The 21,516-nt window shown below is 47.4% G+C and overlaps 1 protein-coding gene across 2 annotated transcripts in view; it reads right to left on the bottom strand.

Moving 5' to 3' along the window:
- TFAP2E (transcription factor AP-2 epsilon) overlaps positions 1 to 21,516 on the bottom strand; it is an 89,273-nt gene that overhangs the window by 9,394 nt on the left and 58,363 nt on the right. For both annotated transcript variants that reach the window (XM_056846254.1, XM_056846255.1), the window contains 2 exons: positions 7,040 to 7,268; positions 5,681 to 5,799 (listed from right to left, as the gene is read on the bottom strand). In XM_056846254.1, the coding sequence (XP_056702232.1) occupies positions 5,681 to 5,799; positions 7,040 to 7,268 (348 nt within the window). The remainder of the gene's footprint in view (positions 1 to 5,680; positions 5,800 to 7,039; positions 7,269 to 21,516) is intronic.

Here is a 21,516-nt window from a genome sequence, read left to right as displayed (position 1 = left end):
TCCCGGCAAAGCTGGGAGGGATCTTTAGACCCCTCTGCGCTCTCTGTGCAGAGGGCGCAGAGGGGCTTGACAGCCCCCCGCCAGCCTTCCCGGGAGTCCCGGCAAAGCTGGGGGGGGGGTCTTTAGACCCCTCTGCGCTCTCTGTGCAGAGGGGTTTTACAGCCCCCCGCCAGCCTTCCCGGGAGTCCCGGCAAAGCTGGGGGGGTCTTTAGACCCCTCTGCGCTCTCTGCGCAGAGCGCACAGAGGGGTTTGACAGACCCCGCCAGCCTTCCCGGGAGTCCCGGCAAGGCGGGCAGGGGGTCTTTAAACCCCTCAGCGCTGCCTGCACAGACAGCGCAGAGGGGCTTATTGGGGGGCCCTTTAAATAGATCTGCGCCTCCCAGCTGGGAGGCGCAGATCTGTTTAAAGGGCCCCCCGCGCGCCTTCAGGGAATCCCCCTGAAGGTGCACGGGGGGCCCGAATTTCCCCCCGAATTCTGGATCCCCCCTGAATTTCAGGGATCCGAAGTGGGGGAGTTCGGACTTCGGCACGGCCCGAATAAAAACGGGCCGAATTTTGCCGAATCCGAATTCAACCGATTTTTTTTTCAACAGCTCTAGTTTCTCCAAGCTACACTGAAAGTTTGCAACCTCTACCTCCAAACATACCCCCCCCCGGAGCCGCGGAAAGGGTGAATGTGTTTTTAATGGCTTTAAATGGCTGAATTTATTTGCGAACTCCGAATTTCATGCCGAATTTCAACAGACCCATGTGCAACTCATCCCTCAAGTTTACAAATATGGTATCCTGTACAAGGCTCAGTGAAGGAGAAGAGTTGGTTTTTATATGCCTACTTTCTCTACCACTTAAGGGAGAATCAAACCGGCTTACAATCACCTTCCCTTCCCCTCCCCACAACAGACACCCTGTGAGGTAGGTGGGGCTGAGAGAGCAGTGAACACATGAACACATGAAGCTGCTTTCTACTGAATCAGACCCTTGGTCCATCGAAGTCAGTATTGTCTACTCAGACAGGCAGAGGCTCTCCAGGGTCTCAGGCAGAGGTCTTTCACATCACCTACCTGCCTGATCCCTTTTACTGGAGATGCCAGGGATTGAACCTGGGACCTTCTGCGTGCCAAGCAGATGCTTTACCTCTGAGCCACAGCCCCTCCCCACAAGCCCAAGGTCTTGACTAGCCCAAGGTCACCCAGCTGGCTTCATGTGATGGAGTGGGGAAACCGACCCAGTTCCCCAGATTACTGTCTGCCGTTCATGTGGAGGAGTGGGGAATCAAACCCGATTCTCCAGATCAGAGTCCCCTACTCCAAACCACCACTCTTAACCACTACACCACGCTGGCTGCATAGAGGGGGAAAGGAGCACAGAATCAACTGAGCCACAGGCTCATCTTTTAAAAGAGGGGTGTCAGAACTCAAGCCAGCCTGGCCTGCAGAATCCAAGAGGTATAGCTGTTGAGTGGAATGCACTCTGCAGTTCCTCAGGAGCAGTCTTGTCATTGTGATTCACTAACATGAAACAGGTACATGGACAAGAAGGGCATGATTCAATCTAAGGAACCTGGGAGGTTGGCTCTGTTCCCTTATAATTTACTTCGACACACACAACAGTAGCGAGTGACAGCTCCCAGCTGTCTGGATAAAGTCAAAAGTGTGCGCGAGAGCGTTTTTCTCTTCTTTCCTTTTCTTCTCATGGAAATCAGCCATTCACAGAGGCCTGGCCCAACTGCCTTCGGGAACAACCGCTGCCTCGCAGAACTGCTCGTTTCATTTGCTGGCAACAAAGGAGACGGGCGGCGTTCCTCTCTCCCTCTCAGGCAGCTGCTTTCCCACCACAATAGATTTCCAACCTCATGCATTTGAGTGCTCCCTTCTGTAAGGGATGGCTTCTCACACCAAGGACACCAACTGGAAACCTCCTTCGTTCGCATTAAGGCAGACGCTAGCGATGGGGGGAAACCCTCTCTGGGCTGATCTGGGTGTCCAATGATTAATCTGCACCCCACCCCACCCAGTTAATAATGTGTGCTTGGCTTCAAGGATCTTTTGCCGGCCAGGTGACAGAATTAGCATAGAGGTCTTGTAGGTGGACATTTTTACAAACACATAATACTGATTCTATGACCTTAGAATCAGCAATGCTGATTCAGTGACCTTAGGCAGATCATCAGAGGGAGGGCTTCTTGGCCATCTTCTGGGCATGGAGTAGGAGTCACTGGGGTGTGTGGGGGAGGTAGTTGTGATTTTCCTGTATTGTGCAGGGGGTTGGACTAGATGACTCTGGTGGTCCCTTCCAACTCTATGATTGTAAGAGGAGGAGGAGGAGTTGGTTTTTATATGCCAACTTTCTCTACCTCTTAAGGAAGAATCAAACCGGCTTTCAATCACCTTCCCTTCCCCTCCCCACAACCCACACCCTGCGAGGTAGGTGGGGCTGAGAGAACTGTGACTAGCCCAAGGTCGCCCAGCAGGCTTCATCTGTAGGAGTGGGGAAACCAACCCGGTTCACCAGGTTAGCCTCTGCCGCTCATGTGGAGGAGAGGGAATCAAACCCAGAGCAGACTCCACCGTTCCAAACCACCACTCTTAACCACTACATTGCGCTGGCTCTCCAGAGTGGAGACATACACACAGCCTTCTCATCTAGTTACACACAAAGAGCCCTGCTGCGTCAGACCAGCAGGTCCCATCTAACCCAGCATCCTGTTTCACACAGCAGCCAACAAATGGCATAAAAGCCAAGGTCTTCCCCAAATGTTGCCTCCTGGCACTAGTATTTAGAGGTTTGTTGCCTCTGGACATGGAGGTTCTCGTCAGTCATCATGACTAGTAGCTACTCATGGACCTCTCCTCCACGAAACTGACTCATCCCCTTTTAAAACCATCTCCACGCATGGCCCGTGCAAAATCCATGATTCCTTGTGTGAAGAAGTGCTTCCTTTTGTCTGGCTTCCCTGCTTCCTTTTGTCTGCCCATCGACTTCACTGGGTGCCAGGGAATTCTAGTATTGTGGATGAAAATTCTCTCGATCAATTGTCTCTACCCCATGCATAATTTTATAAACCCCTATCATGTCCCCGCCCTTAGTTGTCTCTTTCCTGAACTGAAACGTTCCAGCCTCTTCAGTCTTTCCTCATAGGAAAGGGGCTCCGACCCCTTAACCATCTTAGTTGCCCTCTTCTGTTCCTCTCCCGGCTCAGCAATGTCCATTTTGAGATGCAGCAACCAGAATTGTATGCAGTATCCCACAGAGAATGCTGCACACAGTATTCATTGTTTCTGTGTAATGTTCTTGCTTTCCAGTGTTGCCAGATATGATTTCCCCTCTATTTTCATCAGCAAAAACTCCCAAGTGAGGGCAGGAAGCAATGCATCAGACCAGCAAAAACTCCCAAGTGAGGGCAGCAAAAATTCCCAAGTGAGGGCAGAAAGCAATGCCCTCACTCTCCTTCGCCTACGGACTTTGCCATGTGGCCATATCTCACTGGCGACCTGTCAGGTTCATGAAGCTAAATCAAAGTGAGCGCAAATGCACTCAACTGCAGTGGAAAGTAGAATATCCACCTTGAGTGGTGTACATTTTGCCTTCCCCCCCTCACAATAAAGGGACCCCCTATTTACAGGGGCAGTAAACTCTGAAGGGCTTTGAGCTTTGCTCTGGTCCCTCGTCACTGCTGCCCCCTGCTCTTCTAAGGAATGTGAAAATTGGGCAGTGTAGCCAAGAGAGTCCCACTCACTGGAGAGCCAGCGTGGTGTAGTGGTTAAGAGCGGTGGTTTGGAGCGGTGGACTCCGGTCTGGAGAACTGGGTTTGATTCCCCACTCCTCCACATGAGCAGCGGACGCTAATCTGGTGAACCAGGTTGGTTCCTCCACTCCTATATTGTAAGCCAGTTTGATTCTCCCTTAAGTGGTAGAGAAAGTCGTCATATAAAAACCAACTTTTCTTCTTCTTCACTCTGGGAGGGACACAGCTTACTTAAGGCTTTCAGGCCCAAGCTTGCAGTCTAATAGCATAGTCAGGCCCTCTCCATCATCCCCAAGAGTTATCCAAGGTAATACACATGAAGCTGCTTCTACAGATTCAATCTTGTCTACTTTGACTGGCAGTAGCTCTCCAGGGACTTTAGCAAAGGTCTTTTACATCACTTCCTACCTGATCCTTTGAAATGTAGATGCAGGGGATTTGGATCAAGGTTCTTCAGCATACAAAGCAGGTGCTCTACCATTGAGCTGTGGCCCCTACCTTGCTGCCTTACCCTAAATCAGAGCATTGGTCTAACAGGCTCAGTATTGTCTACTCAGACTGGCAGCAGCTCTCCATGGTCTCAGGAAGAGGTCTTTGACATCCCCCTACTATTACCTGACCCTTTTGACTTGAAATGTTGGGGACTGGGATACGGACCCTCTCCCGGCAAAGAAGACTCTCTGCCACTGAGCCCCAGCCCCTCCCCATAAGAAGCTGACTTATACTGACGCAGACCATTGATCTATCAAGGTGATTCTTAGCTCAGTCTCAAGCTGAGGTTTTAACATCCCCTACACATGAACACATGAAACTGCCTTATACTGAATCAGACCCTTGGTCCATCAAAGTCAGTATTGTCTACTCAGACCAGCAGCGGTTCTCCAAGGTCTCAGGCAGAGATCTTTCACATCACCTACTTGCCTAGTCCCTTTAACTGGAGATGCTGGGGATTGAACCTGGGACCTTCAGCATGCCAAGGAGATGCTTTACCACTGAGCTATGGCTCTTCCCCATACTTCTTGGTCCTTTAAACTTAGGATTGCTAGGTCCTTCTTCACCACCGGTGAGAGGTTTTTGGGGCGGAGCCTGAGAAAGGTGGGGTTTGGGGAGGGGAGTGACTTCAATGCCATAGAGTCCAATTGTCAAAGCGGCCATTTTCTCCAGGGGAACTGATCTCTGTTGGCTGGAGGTCAGTTGTAACAACAGCAGATCTCCAGCTAGTACCTGGAGGTTGGCAACCGTATTTTAACTGGAGATGCCTAGAACCAAACAGGGAATATTCTGCATGCTAATCAGATGCTCTGCCTCTAAGGCATTGCCCCTTCCTGTCTTATACCAAGTCGGACTCATTGGTCTGTCAAGGGTCAACCTGTCTACTCTGACTTGAAGCAACTCTCCAAGATCTCAGAGGCCTTTCACATCACCTACTACTGGACCCTTTTTCAGAAGCCCTCAATTAAAAAAGGGGGGGCTCTGTCAGCTCCATAGACATGTGACACTGAGGGCCAAAACAAATTTGACAAAAATCAGAGTTCTTTGTCTATCTGTAAAAGGTAAATATGGATAAGGACTGCCATATTTACCTTTTACAGATAGACAAAATGGGTCTCCCTGAGCTGTTAGCAGCATTTTAGCAGGAAGAAAGGTCTTCCCCCAGCTTCCTTTTAAAATTATAAGAAAAATACAGGGTCATTGGTTTCAATTAGTGAAAGACAGCAGAGGCTGAAGGGTTAAAATATCCCCTCCCCTTCCTGCATGGCCCTAACCTGCATCGAGGCTGCATGTGCAATTTACAGGCCACTGTGATCTTCCTCGAGCTGTTTGTGCCTTTACACGAGAGGAGACGGAACGCCGTTTGTTTCCAGTCAGACAGGGAAGATCTTTAGGGTTCTAAATATTCTACCCTCCCTCCAAAGGATCAAAATAAGACGTACCTTCCACCAGAGACGTTAACAAGGTAACATTCGCTGCTTTACGTCTCCCAGCGGGTAGGTTTAACCCGATCTTCTCCAATCTTTCCCTTAGACATCTCCCTCCGTTCTTCGATTTTGCCCTGAAAGAGGGAAGGAGATGGAGCCACTTCAGTAGGTGTAAAAAGAAGAAGGGAACGATCCAGCTGTGTTGGTTTGTTGTTCAGCGAACAGATTCGTAAGAACATTTGAAGATGATGTGGCGATTTTGGGGGGCACCAACCAGCTCTGGGGCACTCCTTTTTATTATTGGGGGGGTTAGTAGATGAAATATAACACTATCAAAACAATATTTTCCTCATGATACTCAGGCCTCACATAAACCCATTTTCTTCCTCATGATAATAAGACCTCAAATAAACCTCAACACTCACATAAACCCTTCTTCTTCTTCTATTCTCCTACCATGCCTCAAATATGTCAAGAACATGGCTCACCTATCATATGAGAGGACTATTCCAGAAGACAGTGGGCTGCAAACTTGGGATGGGATGGAGATATGTTGGAACATTCCCAAGCCCCAGCTGCCTCTTTGAAACAGCAACCTGATGACCTTAACCTGGGGCCTATTATCTTCTTCATATCTCCTTCATTTATACCCCATCTTCATTTTTTATTTACTTATGTCATTTACAGCCCACCTTTCTCAATGGGGTCCCAAATTCGCTTACATCATTCTTCCACCACCTCATCCCAGCCATCTTGTGACTGGCCTCATGTAGGGTTGCCAGCTCTAGGTTGGGAAATACCTGGAGCTTTTGGGGGTGGAGCCTGGGGAGGGCGGGGTTTGGGAAGGGAGGGACCTCAGCAGGGTATAATGCCATAGAATCCACCCTCCTAAGCAGCCATTTTCTCCAGGGGAACTGATCTTGGTCATCTGGAGATCAGTTGTAATAGTGCGAGATCTCCAGGTGCCACCTGAAGATTGGCAACCCTAACCCCATGACAGTAGGGTTGCCAGGTCCCCCTTCGCCACGAATGGGAGATTTTTGGGGTGGAGCCTGAGGTGGGGGTTGGGGGGGTTGGGGAGGGGAGGGACTTCAATACCATAGAGTCCAGTTGCCAAAGCGGCCATTTTTTCCAGGTGAACTGATCTCTATCGGCTGGAGATCAGTTGTAATAGCAGGAGATCTCCAGCAAGTACCTGGAAGTTGGCAACCCTACATGACAGCCATTTTGTGGTGGTGCCCTGCTCACTCCCCATTCTCAAAAGTCCAAAAGCATCCATAGGCTTACCAAGATTAGGGAACTCTGTACTATATCCCATTCTACCATCACCACCAAGGAAAAGTCCAAACTGGAGTGGGGAAAGCCCAAACTCACCTCCGGAGGACTCCGCCCAGAAGGGAGGCATTGAGACACTCGGGGGGCGACAGCCGCCTCTGGACCTCACCAACAGTCACTTTGTACTTTGAGGTGGAGCTGAGGAGGGAGAGGCGGCCCGGCACGGAGCAGAAGACCTCATTGGGATTGGTCACCCCTCCGATCAGGGTGTCCTTGTTCACCATCAGGGCGGAGATGGTGGTGCCGTTGGCTTTTGAGGGAATGGGCACTGGAAGCAGAAAACGAAACACATGAAACAGAACCAAGAGGTGCTCACGCCGCAATTAATTTGCTAGACCCTAAGGCAGCGGTCTTCAATCTTTCATTTTAACCGCAGGCGACCGCCTAGGACTTGCTCCGCTGCAAGAATGTGGCAGGAAGTCACATGACATCACAGTCACGTGACAGGACGTAGGAGTCGGAATCTCTGAACCTGTGTGTGCTCAAGCGAGAGCCTCTCCACCATTTTCCTAAGTGACCTTGCCCTGCTGTTCTGCTGCTTGTCTCTGCATGCATGCACACAGGCAGAAGGCATGGAGCCCTGGTTCTCTTCGCATGCGCGCTAGCAGCAGATCCTTCCATGAAGCAGCAGAAAAACAACAGCTGTACAAGGGTTTGCGACCCACTAGGTGGGGCTTCGTGACCCATGGCTTGATCACCACTGGCTATAAGGTGCCAAAGGCTCTTACAGATGTGGCAGAATCATAAAGTAATTTCTAAAGTGTTTACATCACAGTCCTATTGTATTATCAAAGAGCTCAATGGCATAACTTCAGGCCAAGGAGATCTGTGAATTTTTCTTCTAGGCATGTCAAAATAGAAATGGCATCAGTACAGGACTCCAGTATAGACTGGGCTGAGCCCTTCCATTCTACACCGCCACGCCAACCAAAAGAACCCCCCCTCCTTCACACTCTGTTTTAAAACATATATTCGTGAACAGAGGGAGTTAAAGGTTTTCAGGCACTGTATTTACTCTATAAACTAGTTTTGTTCCAGTCACATTAGACTAGAATAACTGTTCAGATGTTCCGATAACCTACTGGCTGATAGAATTAAATCAATTTCAGATTCTCTTTAGTTTTCCAGCAGCAAAATCCTCAGGTCTGCTTTGCACATTTTGCAAAACCCTATAGGTCTGAGTAGGAAACAAGCAGGGAGGTTGTCACTGAGGATTACTGCATGCACATGTATTTCACTGTGTGCAGACACACAATAGGTTTCCCACATACTGCCCCAGGCATACACACAGATGCACTAAAATACGTACATGTATGGTGCTGATCTAAGAAATTACGAGTCAGTTTCATGCTATCGCCTACAGGGGACTGCTGACTCTATAGGAAACATGTCTGTTTGAACTGACCCCAAGAATACTTTACTTTACCTTTACTTTTATTATTATTATTACGGTCATTGAACAGAAAATACATATTCATGTAAATAAAACATTCAAGTGAAGACAAAAGCAATTTTCGATAGGACAACACCAAAGGACTAATTCATGATAGTAAAACCGTTTAGCCACTTGTATAATTCCAATAACAATCGAGTCAATAAATAAATCTGTAAAAGCAAAAATAAAAATAAAATATAGTAAAAATACGAATATGGATTTTAAAATTTAAATTCATTTAGCATTTTTATCATTATAACTTTATATACAAAAGCACAGAACTTAGCAACGTGACTTGCAGATTTTCATCAGAGAGGAGTTTTTCTAGTCGAGTTTTTTCAGAACAACCTTGGGTTTTCTTTAATAAAGGGTAAATAATCTTCATTCACATTCCATTGTGAAAAGGACAATGAAAAAACACATGTTCTCGAGTCTCTACTTCCCCCATGATACAAGAACACTTTATCTCCAAGAAATGGATTTTTTATACCTGCCTTCTAAGACTGCCAATGGTAAGGCAGAGCATCTGGCTAGAGAAAACTCTCTTTTTTATCTGTTTACTTCAAGGAGCGAAAGGGAAGAAGCTGGTGCCAGAATGTATCTAGTGTTTATTGGACCCCAAGAATAAAATTTGCCTTTAATCACCACCAAGAGGACCATTAAGTCGCTTCTGACTTATGGTGACCCTATGAGTTAGTGACCTCCAAAACGTTCTATCATTAAAAGTCTTGCTCAGGTCTTGCAAACTGAAAGCAGTGGCTTCCTTTATTGTCAGTCCATCTCGTGTTGGGTCTTCCTCTTTTCCTACTGCCTTTGACTTTTCCTAGTGTTATTGCCTTTTCCAGTGAGTTTTGTCTTCTCAGGATGTGGACAGAATCGAGCGGGTGCAGAGGAGAGCAATGAGGATGATCAGAGGCCTGGAGACCAAGCCCTATGAGGAAAGGCTGAGGGAGCTGGGAATGTCCAGTCGAGAGAAGAGGAGGTAGAGGGGGGGCATTATTGCTCTCTTTAAGTATTTGAAGGGCTGTCACTTATAGGAGGGCAGGGAGCTGTTCCTGTTGGCAGCTGAAGATAATGGGTTTAAATTGCAGGAGGATAGGTACCGGCTGGCTATTAGGCAAAAAATTTTTACAGTAAGAGTTGTTTGACAGTGGAATCAGCTACCTAGGGAGGTGGTGAGCTGCCCCTCACTGGCAGTCTTTAAGCAGAGGCTGGACAAGCACTTGTCAGGGATGCTCTAGGCTGATCCTGCATTAAGCATGGGGTTGGACTAGATGGCCTGTATGGCCCCTTCCAACCCCATGATTCTATGACTAAGAGGGCTAGCTACGTGCATTTGTAAGATAGCACTGACATGAATAACCGTCTAGCTCTTTTCTCTGCACTTCATTTCCTTCTTCCCCTTTCTAGGGTGGTGGTGGTTAAAAATAATGCCTTTTTAGACACAGTTTAATAGTCATTGTCAGTGTGAACCCTTTACACCAAGGTCTGTTTAGGAACACACATCCATCCCTTTCAGTGCAGGTTTTTGAAGGTGCCCTGATGAACTCCAGCATAACACTCCAGATCAGTTAAGCCTCAGCATTCTTTGTGGTTTGCTGAGTAGCACTTGCTTCATAAGAAAGCGTGTTTCGGCTGCCTCTTAATGGCTGGATCAACAAATCAGCGCTTTTTTAATATATATATAAAGGAAATTCGCCGGCCCAAATTGGAAGAGCAAAGCTACACCAGGCAATCAGAAAAGGACTGAGCAGAGGGAACCCATTAAGAGGGCCCTTGACAATCAGGACATTGTGAACCTAGGGCGCTCCAAACTTGTTAGCAGCACTATAAAAAGCCAGCACATGTTATATAAAAAGGAGACCGCTTTCGGGGGTTAAAGAGATGAATGGAAATCTGCTGAGGCACGGAGAGTTCTCTCAGCAGGGTACAGTGGGTAAGACAAGTTCAGCATCACTGGCCACAAGCCCCCCCCCCCCCAAATGCAAAGGTCCAACGCAACTGTTAGGTTCAATTTCTTAGTGGATCTATGTAATAAATGTGTGGAACGGCGGGGGGGGGGGGTTAGCTATGCCAAAAAACCTGGGGCAGTGTAGTCGCTGGACTCAAGCTAAGGAGGTTCTGCTTCTTGTCTCAGCCACAAACTCCCAAGGCAGCCTCCCGCAGGTGGTGTGCTCCGCTCTCTCTTTCTCTCTCCCTTTCTCAAAGCCTCATCCTCCCACCTGCAACATGGGGAATAACATCAGTGGCCCGCCTTACAAGGTTGTGGCACAGAGTACGGTGATGATGTATGGGAGGAGCTTTCTCAATGCTCTTGAACATGTGCAATAGGAAGGATGAGCATGACCTTACTTCAGGGTTGCCAACCTACAGGTAGTTAGTATTCAAAAAACGGGCTACAAGTACAAAGTAGGAAAATGAGGAATCAAGCTTCAAGAAGTACCACGTGCTTGTATCACCAAGCGACTCTAATCAAGCCTCTTAGACAGAATGGCAGAATAGACGTCTCTTCCCAACTTTGGTGATACAAGCACGTGGTACTTTGACAAAAGCTCTGAAATGGTGACTTTACCGGAAGCCCATTGCGTTTGAAATTTGTCCCGTGCTTCTATTGGACTTTACCATTCTGGATTGTCTACCCTTGTACACCTGATTCATTCTTGTATATACCCACCTTTTTGTATTCTTGTTGTGTATTAACTTATCCTTGCTCTGTATTACATCCTTTGGATATTCTGAAGTGAGGCTTTTCCTCTGAATACAACTGTTTGCATATTAACTCAGATGTGCTTTATTGAGCTTCTTACAAGTGCATAATTTTGAAACCTCCAGGTAGTAGCTGGAGATCTCCTGCTATTACAACTGATCTCCAGCTGATAGAGATCAGTTCCCCTGGAGAAAATGGCTGCTTTGACCATTGGACTCTGTGGCATTGAAGCCCCTCCCCTCCTCCTCAGGCTCCACCCCAAAAACCTCCCACCGGTGACGAAGAGGGACCTGGCAACCCTAGCTAACTTTGAGCACGGAGGGCCCCATGTTCAATCTTCTGGTTTGTCCTGCTAAGACCTTTCTCAGGTAGCAGGACAGAAGAAAAAATTCCCTGGGCCCCATTGGGAACACTTGCCCGTCAGAGATGACTCTCAGCACAGACCCAGGCAATCCAGAAGCTTCTGACTGCCACTCACTCATGGAGTTGGTGAGTGTGTGATATTCCAAGCCCCTGCTTCCTTCTGTTCCTGAAGGAGGACTCCCTCCCTGGTCTGCGTTCCCAGGTCCCAGGCTTGGCTTGACTGCAGCCCCGAGATTCCAGTTTCAGGTCCCTGATCAGTCCTGTCTCCCTGTTTCTGCCAGCCTTAGCCAAGCCCATGATCCAGACCTGTGAGAGGGGTTTGCAACCGTCAGTTTGCTTTTCCGCATCACGTTTCTACGTCATCCAGGGGAAAGTAAAGAAAAGAGAATCCTTTCAGACCCTGGTGTTTCTTCAGTTTGCAGTTTGCATTGACAAAGGAGAAGAAGGAGAAGAAGAAGCAGAAGAGGAAGAGGAGGAGGAGGAGGAGGAAGGTGGCACAGTTCTAGGTTGGTTCACACATGCGCGTTGCTCGCGGCAACATTCCCGTGATGACCCACATGTATGAACAGGCATCTGGGGATATAATACCGAAATCTTGTGATTGTTCTGCCAACTACCACCTTTTAAATCTTCTTCCAGGGAATGAAAGAAGGACTAGAGAAAGAGTAGTAAAATTTATTTCAATAGTGTAAAAGCTTCATGACAAGCTTCCAAAGCCGCCCTGATAGGCTTGATCTTGTAGTTTGATTTTGATTTTTATAGAAGATACAGGTGCTGATTCTGTTAATTGTGGCTATTTTGAAATATAATTATACAATGTTATTATTGCTTGAATTTCCAGAGGTTGTTGACTTGTGCTTTACTAATATTGTGATTTAATGTAATCTTCGTACTGGGTGAAGAAATTGGAAAGGTCTAACAAACCATTGTGCTTTATGCGTTATTTATTGAGAGAATAACAATAAAAAGATTTTAAAAAATCAAATTGCCACCAACACCATGTTTTTCAATGGAATCCATTTACACATTTGGTGGTCAGCTCATTAATCAAGGGTAGGAAATCATATTCAGCCATACCCTTCTGCCGATTCTCATGACGGGACAAGTAGGGCCAGAGGAATAAACCGAGAATCTACATTCCAGTGACACAGGCCATTTATGCATGGGAGGTTTTGCCTTGGATCCTCCACTCTCCCATCCGAATTCTCAAAACCCTGCATGGGGGTTTATTTTTGAGTTTTGAGCATTAGATGGAAAATTTTGCATCTAGAGAGCAACAAATCCAAGGCGAAACCTCCCATGCATAAATGGCCACCGTTTTCAGGGAACGATGGTCAAACCTGGCTCATCTTGAATCGCAAACGGCTCGCCAATTGCAAGCAGCATCTGTAAATGCTCAGAAAGAAGCGCACGTCAGTGTTCTAAATTAGTCCGTACTTATTTAGATCACAGCCAGCATGGATTTAAGAACCAGCATCCTCGCCTCTTGATGCTTTCTTCCCTGCATGTTTGAATTAATTTTTTTTAAGCTTTCCAAGGAGCATAGTTACTTTGCTGTTTCGGAATAATATAAACCATTTACAAAATTCTTCTCCCTCTTAATGCAAATTTTATGCATTTTTAGAACATTCTTCCCATCTAGGAGTGCACTAGTACTCATCCAATTCAAAAAAGCACTCCTGCTACAGTGGGGGTGGGGGGTGGGGGAAGCATTTTTATTTTTTTTAAAAAAATGTTTCCCAGTGCTCTTATGCAATTTAAAAGTAATGTAAAAAAATCCAGCAGGTAATATTCTCAGTTTAAATAATGCACACAAAACTATTTTGACTAGAAAGCTCATCTCAAAATACAGTCAAAGTTCTATTGAGCCTTTAAAAAACACACACGCTTTGATTTCATGGTTAACCTCAACACGTCTGCAAACCCTGAAAGGTCCTCTACAACAATGGAGATAGTCCGAGAAGTGGAGGGAGAGGAGGAGACAGAGGGACTTACGGAGGAGGAAAAAATAGAATCCTCCTGATTTTTATCAGCATGACTGCAAATCTGCCCTTCCACCACCATGGGAAAAACCAGGAAACTTTCAAGATTTCACAGTGGATTTTTTCTGCTAGCATCAGAATAGTAATTTAATTGTTCTGCCAATTCAGAAAGAGCAATGTGGTTTCGGGATAATGACGTTTAGAATACTTGGGGAAGCTTGCAGCATTTTTCATTAGCTATTTCTCGGTTACAACCTTAATGTGTTTGTCCTCACTGGGTCCAGATGTTTATTTAGTGTTAATCGAGTTGCCAACCCTGGGTTGGGTAATTCCTGGAGATGTGGGGGAGACAGAGCCTGGAGAGGAAAGAGGTTGGGGAGGTCAGGGAGGGAGGTCAGCGGGGTAAAATGCCGTAGATTCCTCTCTTCAAAGCACCCATTTTCTCCAGGGCAACTGAGCAGTCTGTAGATCAGTTGAAATTCCAGGAGATCTCAAGGCCTCACCTGGAGGTTAGCAAACATGGTTATTTACTCACATCACCCACATTTTCTCATGCCTTTTTCAAACTAGCCAAAGAGAATCTGAGAATCTTTCAGGATTACCCCATCTTTGGAAGGTGAGAATTTAAGATATAGGGGGTGGAGCCTAGGAACAAAGGGGAGGTGCCTGACACATGGAGGGTGGCGCCTGATGGGATAGAGACATTACCTGGTGCTACCAGGTTGGGAAGGGGGAAGAAGGTGGCACCTGTCTGTGATCAGAGAGCCAAACTAGAGGGGATGTTTTTTAATGAGTGGGGTAGAGGCCAGGGACTGTGGCTCAGCGGTAGAGCATCCGCTTAGCATATAGAAAGTTTCAGGTTCAATCAGGTTCAATCCAATTTAGTAGGGTGAAGTGAAAGACTCTACCTGAGACGATGGAGAGCTGCTGCCAGTCTGATGGATCGACAGTCTGATTCAGTATAAGGCAGCTTCGTGTGTATTTCATGTGGTTTATGATTCCCATTCCCTTAGTCAGATGAGAACCAAGTGCCACAAGGGACGAGTATGGGCAGCGGGGCGGGGTGGGGGGGAACAGGGCTTCAGCAGCATGGCTGTGCAGGCATCTCCTGGGTGGAAGGAACAGCAAAAACTCTCAAGCCAAGCATTGAGACCCCCAGGAGTCTGGCCTGTTGGCCTTTGACTCTTTTTCTGTGGAGCTTGTGAAAAGGAGGCTAAAACCTTGGATCAGACCCCGAGATCTGGGAATGCTAAAACTGCTGTGCTCAATATCGCTGGGTTTTTCTTTTGTCAGGAACTGAGGAAAGGGATGTTGATTTGGGGGAATCTGGATGAACTGTTCACACACCCTCTACTAAATGGGGAAGGCCACAAAACATGACACCCTAAAGCCCTGGTTGGCGATTGCTTTCTTTGAGGGGGGACACTTTCTAGGATACAGTCGCTGGTGACAAACTGGGCTGGAATCACAAGGGACAAACCTGTCCACTCAGCTCAGCCTCACTAGAGCCCTGCGAGGGTGGGGGATGGGGGAGGGGCATTCTTCATAAAGAGCATCTATCAAATTGCAGGGTATTAGTTTCACTCTCCTAGATTTCCAGCATAAATCCCAATTAAAACAGTAGTCCTGGGTCATGTCCGCACTTGCCATTTGCGGCGCCGACATCCGCGGGCTTTCCTTGCATGTTCGCACTTCATCTCACCCGAAGGATGCCAGACACGGCTGCAGTGCACAGTTTCTCTACGGTAAGAGGAACCGCTCATACGGCGAAGTATTAAAATGAAATGTGTTCCTCACGCGGAGCTTTGAAGTGCGAACATGCAACCCCGCTGAAAGTCCACCACCCCGCGCCCATCCTTCCTAACCCCCCACACTCATTCCCCTCCCCTTTTTGGCTTTGCAGTGCTTAGATGCGAGAGGGTGGGATGGCAGCAAGTCACTTTTGCTTTCCACTCGAACTCCCGCCACGCAGTACAATTCTCGGGTTTTTTTTCCCCTTTTTTGCCGCCATTTGTTAAACAGCCTTCCCCTTCCTTCGACCTCAGTACAGCGGAGAAAGGCAGCGCAGTGGGGACAGAAATCTTGCGGATTTTATTTAAAAAACGGAGAAATGCGGCGCGATGGGAACAGAAATATTATTTCGCTTTGGATCCTTTTGTACTCGACACGTATAAATAGCGAGGTAAGTTGCTGGTGCGTTCACGGGCCTGATGCTGTATTTTCCCTCCTGTGCAAATCAAAGGGAGTCATCTAATCTGTAACCTGCCCAAGGCTCACCGCGCCTGGAAATATGTTGGCCTTCAAGGCACTAGAGGATGCCCGTGGGTGTTATGGTGCAATAGCTCTCTAGTGGATCTCCCAACTGGAATTCGAATCGGATTCACAGCGAGGCCCTGTCTGCACATACAGCCGAAGGGGGTGGCTGAATAGTAGGGTTGCCAACCTCCAGGTGGTGACTGGAGATCTCCCACTATTACAACTGATCTCCAGCTGTTAGAGATCAGTTCACCTGGAGAATATGGCCGCTTTGGAAGGTGAACTCTATGGCATTATACTCCATTGAAGTCCCTTCCCTCCCCAACTCCCACCCTCCTCAGGCTCCATCCCCAAAACCTCCAGGTATTTCCCAACCTGGAGTTGGCAACCTTATCCAAATAGACTGAAGTGTACTATTTTGGAACATGCTATTTCTTGAATTTCCCCCCATGAAATTTCTCTTGCCCCAACAATTAAAAATATATATACTAGCAGAAGGGGGGGTTCCAGTGCATCCTGAGGTGCTAGTTTTCCACCTGCAGGAAGTTCTTTTTAACACATGAAAGTATTTAAAAATGTGAACTCACAAAGGCCATTCTACCACCTTGGACATATCTACCAGCCCTCACTCTATTGCCTGCATAGACCAGGCCTTACAGGTGTTATAATTATACCCAGGGCCCGATCCAATCCTTGCTCTGCATGTGTCACTAGGCACACACACAGTGTTCCTGCAAGCACATGCTTTCCACATAGGTAGGGCGGTGACCTAATGAGTGAAGGTTCCACATATAACAGCCATGCAGGTGGGAGAGGAAAGGGAGAATTTAGCAGGGTGTGGGGATTTGACCCTGGCATTTATAGAGACCCTGGCATTATATAGACTTTACTGTTCCCCACAGATTAGCATAACACACATGTCACCCCTGCTAGGTAGGTTGGTAGGCCTCTATTGCATTCAGGAGAAGGTGATAGCTGGAGATCTTCTGCTATTGCAAATGATCTCCAGCCGATAGAGATCAGTTCACCTGGAGAAAATGGCCGCTTTGGCAATTGGACTCTATGGCATTGAAGTCCCTCATTCCCCAAACCCCGCCCTCTTCAGGCTCCGCCCCCAAAGTCTCCAGTCTATTTGGAGACCCTGAGTGGAGACCCTGAGCAAAAGCCCTTCAATGTGCCCAAGGCAAAGGTAAAATTCAAATCCAGGACACAAAAACTCAGTGATGTGTCACAAAGGGAAGGGGAGAGGGTCTCATGTGTTGTCCTGTCCTGACTTCCCGGGTGTGACTGATGACGGCTTGCAAGCAGAAGCTGAAGCCAGGCCCCGAGGGGCTTGGTGGGGGGGGGGCAAATCAGGAGTTGTTCTGCTACCTCTGTTTGAAAGCCTGAGAAAAGAGGTCTTGGACGTTCTGAGTTTATGAGCCTTGGAAGCCTACAGCTGATTCTGCCCGGAGGCTGGCCCAGCCTGCCCTGGCTTGCATTTTCCTAGCGCTCGTTCCTTCCCCCCATCCCCTTTAATACTGCAATTATTAAACCATAATATTCTAATCGTGTCTTACCTGGCTAACTTAACATACATACGATGTACGTCATGACTCAAACATTTCCTGTAAAGCAATTCAGGTTGCTGAACAGGTTTACGCAAGGGATAGGCAACAGGTCGACCCAAGGAGGATGAAACCTGTCGTCCCCCCCACCAATCCGGGGAATATAGGGAAAGAGTGATGCTGAGGCCAGGGAATTTGCTAGCAGTCCTCACTGAGATGGCGGGTATGGGGACGCCCTCCACTTTCTAGCTGCAAAACCAGGTGCTGTTTTTGTACCAGCGTCCACTTCAAACTCCACCATGTCCCCAAGTAGGGAGGTTTTGGGGGGTGGAGCTTAAGGAGGGTGGGGTTTGGAGAGGGGAGGGACTTCAATGCCATAGAGTCCAATGGCCAGCGGCCATTTTCTCCAGGTGAACTGGTCTCTACCGGCTGGAGATCAACTGTAATAGCATTATGCCAATAAAGGTATTTGTACTTGTACTACTTGTACTTGTAATTGTAATAGCAGGAGATCTCCTGCCACCACCTGGAGGTTTGGCAATCAAAAAAACAACGAGTGCCCAAATTGTAGCTACTGGAAAATTTCAGGCACTTATGGCAAAAAACACATTAGTGCAATTAAGCAAACTGTATATTATGCACAAGCACAAACAGTACCATATACCAAAGCACAAAAACAAATGTACTTATCACAATATCTCCTGTTGTCATAACTCACAAAAAATGAACTACATTTTTTCACCATCTAGCTTCAAGGACCCTGTGTCTTTTGGCTCTCATCACTCAGCTTTAAGGACCATTGCAGTCCCACGGATCGGGGATACAACATATTAAGGACTCAATGTAGTTCATTTTTTGTGAGTTATGACAACAGGAGATATTGTGATAAGTACATTTATTTTTGTGCTTTGGTATATGTTACTGTTTGTGCTTGTGCATAATATACAGTTTGCTTAATTGCACTAATGTGTTTGTTTTTTGCCATAAGTGCCTGAAATTTTCCAGTAACCACCTGGAGGTTGGCAACCCTATCCCCAAGTCAAGTAAAAACTATTGCCTCGCTCTCTCGAATTCCTTTATGCTTCCCAAACTCACCTTCAACTTTAACCTGCTTATAACCCACTTTTTGTTTTATTTTTTAAATGTTTATTAGTCAAAGGCTTCTAAGGCAGAAGGTGACTCCTAGCGAATTTCCCATCACTACGGTTTACAATAAAATTCTAACAACTGCACACACATACACACAACCAAACATAACAGGGGAAAGCCGCCAACAGTTTGACGGAAATTATTTAAAAGCACAATGCCTTTTCAGCATCAGGAAAAGCGCAGCTAAAAAAATCCACAGAGAAGGCGCTCTGAAATAGTATAGTTTTCAGGTGCAGTCTAGCAGCCACTGAATGTATCCTAAGTGGAACGTGGTGACTATTCTTGTATCTTTAACTGCAGTCAAAAATGATATGAATCAAGTTTTCTTGATGTTTGGGGACTGATGAAGAATTGTATTGAAGAAATTTGAAACGGCCGTATCCCCGTGTCATCTTTGGAAAACAATATTTCTTCTGCAGAACTATCTTGAAAATACATACATCAGTGACTACTGGACTTTACTATTATAGATATAGGATCTTGTTAGACCCATTGTTTTTGCATTGTTGTTGCTTACTATGTGTAACTTTTCCAACAGAATCTTTTTGCATTTTGTAACTACACTGTGCCCTGACCTGGATGGCACAGGCTAGCTTGATCTCGTCAGATCTCAGAAGCTAAGCAGGGTCGGCCCTGGCTAGTATTTGGATGGGAGACCACCAAGGAAGGCCCAGGTTGCTGTGCAGAGGAAGGCACTGGCAAACCACCTCTGTTAGTCTCTTGCCATGAAAACCCCAAAAAGGGGTTGCCGTGAGTCGGCTGCGACTTGAAGGCACTTTACACACAACTACACTGTTGTGTCGCTAACCTCCAGGTGGCGGCTGGAGATCTCCTGCTATTACAACTGATCTCCAGCCGATAGAGATCAGTTCCCCTGGAGAAAATGGCCGTTTTGGCAATTGGACTTTATGGCATTGAAGTCCCTCCCCTCCCCAAACCCCACCCTCCTCAGACTCCGCCCCAAAAACCTCCCACTGGTGGCAAAGAGAGACCTGGCAACCATACTCCTGGGGCTTCTATAGGCACGGTGGCACTGCCAGGAAGATTCTGTTCGACCAACTGAAGACCAGTAGTGTGTTCTGCTACTGGAAGCACATAGGCAGAAAGAGCGTTCCTATGCTAGAGGAAAGCGGCTCACAAGTGGAATGGATCCGTGGAATCCGACTTTAAGAATTGTTCCTCGCTTCCAGCTGGCAAGCGCGCAGTTTTGTTTTTGTTTTTAAAAGGCAGCCTAAGCAGCTGACTTATATATTGCAAGCAAAGCAAAGACATGTCAGAAAGCCCCAATGCAGTTTTACAAAATGGGAGAAAGAGATTTGGGACAGGGAAACAGCAGGAGGCAGATCGTTAGATCCCGCCTTCGCCATATCTCTACCTCACCACTCCAAATGGCTTCAGTTACATGTTTGTAAAGGGTAAGCATAGAGGGGAAGCCATGGCAGACAATCTAGAACTGACGAATGGCTAGGGTCGCCAACTCTGTGTTGCGAAATACCTGGAGATTTTTGGGGCAGAGCCTGAGATGGGCAGGGTTTGGGGACGGGAGGGAGTCCAATGGGGCATAATGCCATACAGTCCACCTTCCAACTGGCCATTTTCTCCAGGTGAACTGATCTCTTGTAATAGTGGGAGGTCTCCAGCCACCACCTGGAGGTTGGCAAGCTTACAAATGGCAGCTGTAAGGCTTCTCTTCTCTAACTTCCTCTCTTTCAAAGGGAGTTAATTTTAACATAGGGACATCAGAAGACCACTATGGGATCAGACCAATGAGATATCATCCGGTCCCATGTACTGTTTCCCACAGTGGGCAACCTAGGGTTCCCATTTGCCTGGTTATGGTGGGCAATCGCTCACCAATTAACTGAGCTGCTAGCTGCCCCTCAGCTGGTCGGTGGATGGAAGGAGTCCAGCTGAAAGGGGGAACGATCCACATGCGGGCGCAATGACATACGTTCTGGGTTTACCGTGGAAGCGCTGGCATTGCAACGGGGACACTCTAGTACTCCCCCCTCCCAAAAACCTCTGTGGTTTCCATAGAGTTTTTGGAGGACAATGCTAGACCATACCAGCGCAATGCCAGCGCTTCCAGGGTAAAGCCAGAAGTGACGTCATTGCACCGCACGCGTGGATCACTGTCCACACGAAGGGGGAACTGACAGCCCAAGGGCAATCCAATGTCCTCCTGACTATTATGTTGTCCCTCAACAACTGGTATTCCTCCATACAGGGAGGTTCCATTTGGGCAATTACGCATGGAGGGACCTGTCCTTAGGGTTGCCATCCTGCAGGTGGCACCTGGAGATCTGCTGCTATTACCACTGATCTCCAGACAACCAAGATCAATTCCCCTGGAGAAAATGGCTGCTTTGGAGGGTGGGCTGTATTGCATTATATCCTGATGAGATCCCTCATTCCCCAAACCCCGCCCTCCCTGGGCTCCACCCCTAAAATCTCCAGGTATTTCCCAAACCCAGAGCTGGAAGCCCTTCCTGTCCTCCATGAATTCTCCCTGTTAAAACTGTCTAAGCTAGCAATGGGAGGGAAGGGGATCTCTTCAGATGTCAGAAGCTAAGCAGGGTTGGTATGTGGATGGGAGACCCCCAAGTTTCCTTTGCTTTAAGGTTAACTCCCAGAGGCCATCTAAGAAGGACAGGCTCAGATCTTGTGACTGTAACTGGAGGAAGAGTTAGAGTTACTGAAACGTGGTTGAGGCCTGTTCTGTTGGCTGGCTGATGTGTTCCAATAAACACAGTTCTTGTGACTTCTACTGCCTCTAGCATTGATCCTTTTCTTCCCTAAAGCCATAACAAAAGAAGGCTCTGTAGAGGAAGGCAATGGCAAGCCACTGCTGCTTCTCACAAGCCTTGAACTCCCCTTGCTGGGGTTACCATAACTAAGTTGCAACTTGACAGCACATACATACATAACCATCGCTATACCTTGCGGCAAGGATAGGGTTGCCAGGTCCCTCTTTGCCACCGGTGGGAGGTTTTTGGGGCGGAACCTGAGGAGGGCGGGGTTTGGAGAGGGGAGGGACTTCAGTGCCATAGAGTCCAATTGCCAAACTGGCCATTTTC

This window comes from Euleptes europaea, chromosome 3 (assembly GCF_029931775.1).
Source record: "Euleptes europaea isolate rEulEur1 chromosome 3, rEulEur1.hap1, whole genome shotgun sequence".
Classification (NCBI taxonomy): Eukaryota; Metazoa; Chordata; class Lepidosauria; order Squamata; family Sphaerodactylidae; genus Euleptes; species Euleptes europaea.
Note: the sequence above shows the minus strand (reverse complement) of the source record. Positions and strands in the feature narration are given on the sequence as shown.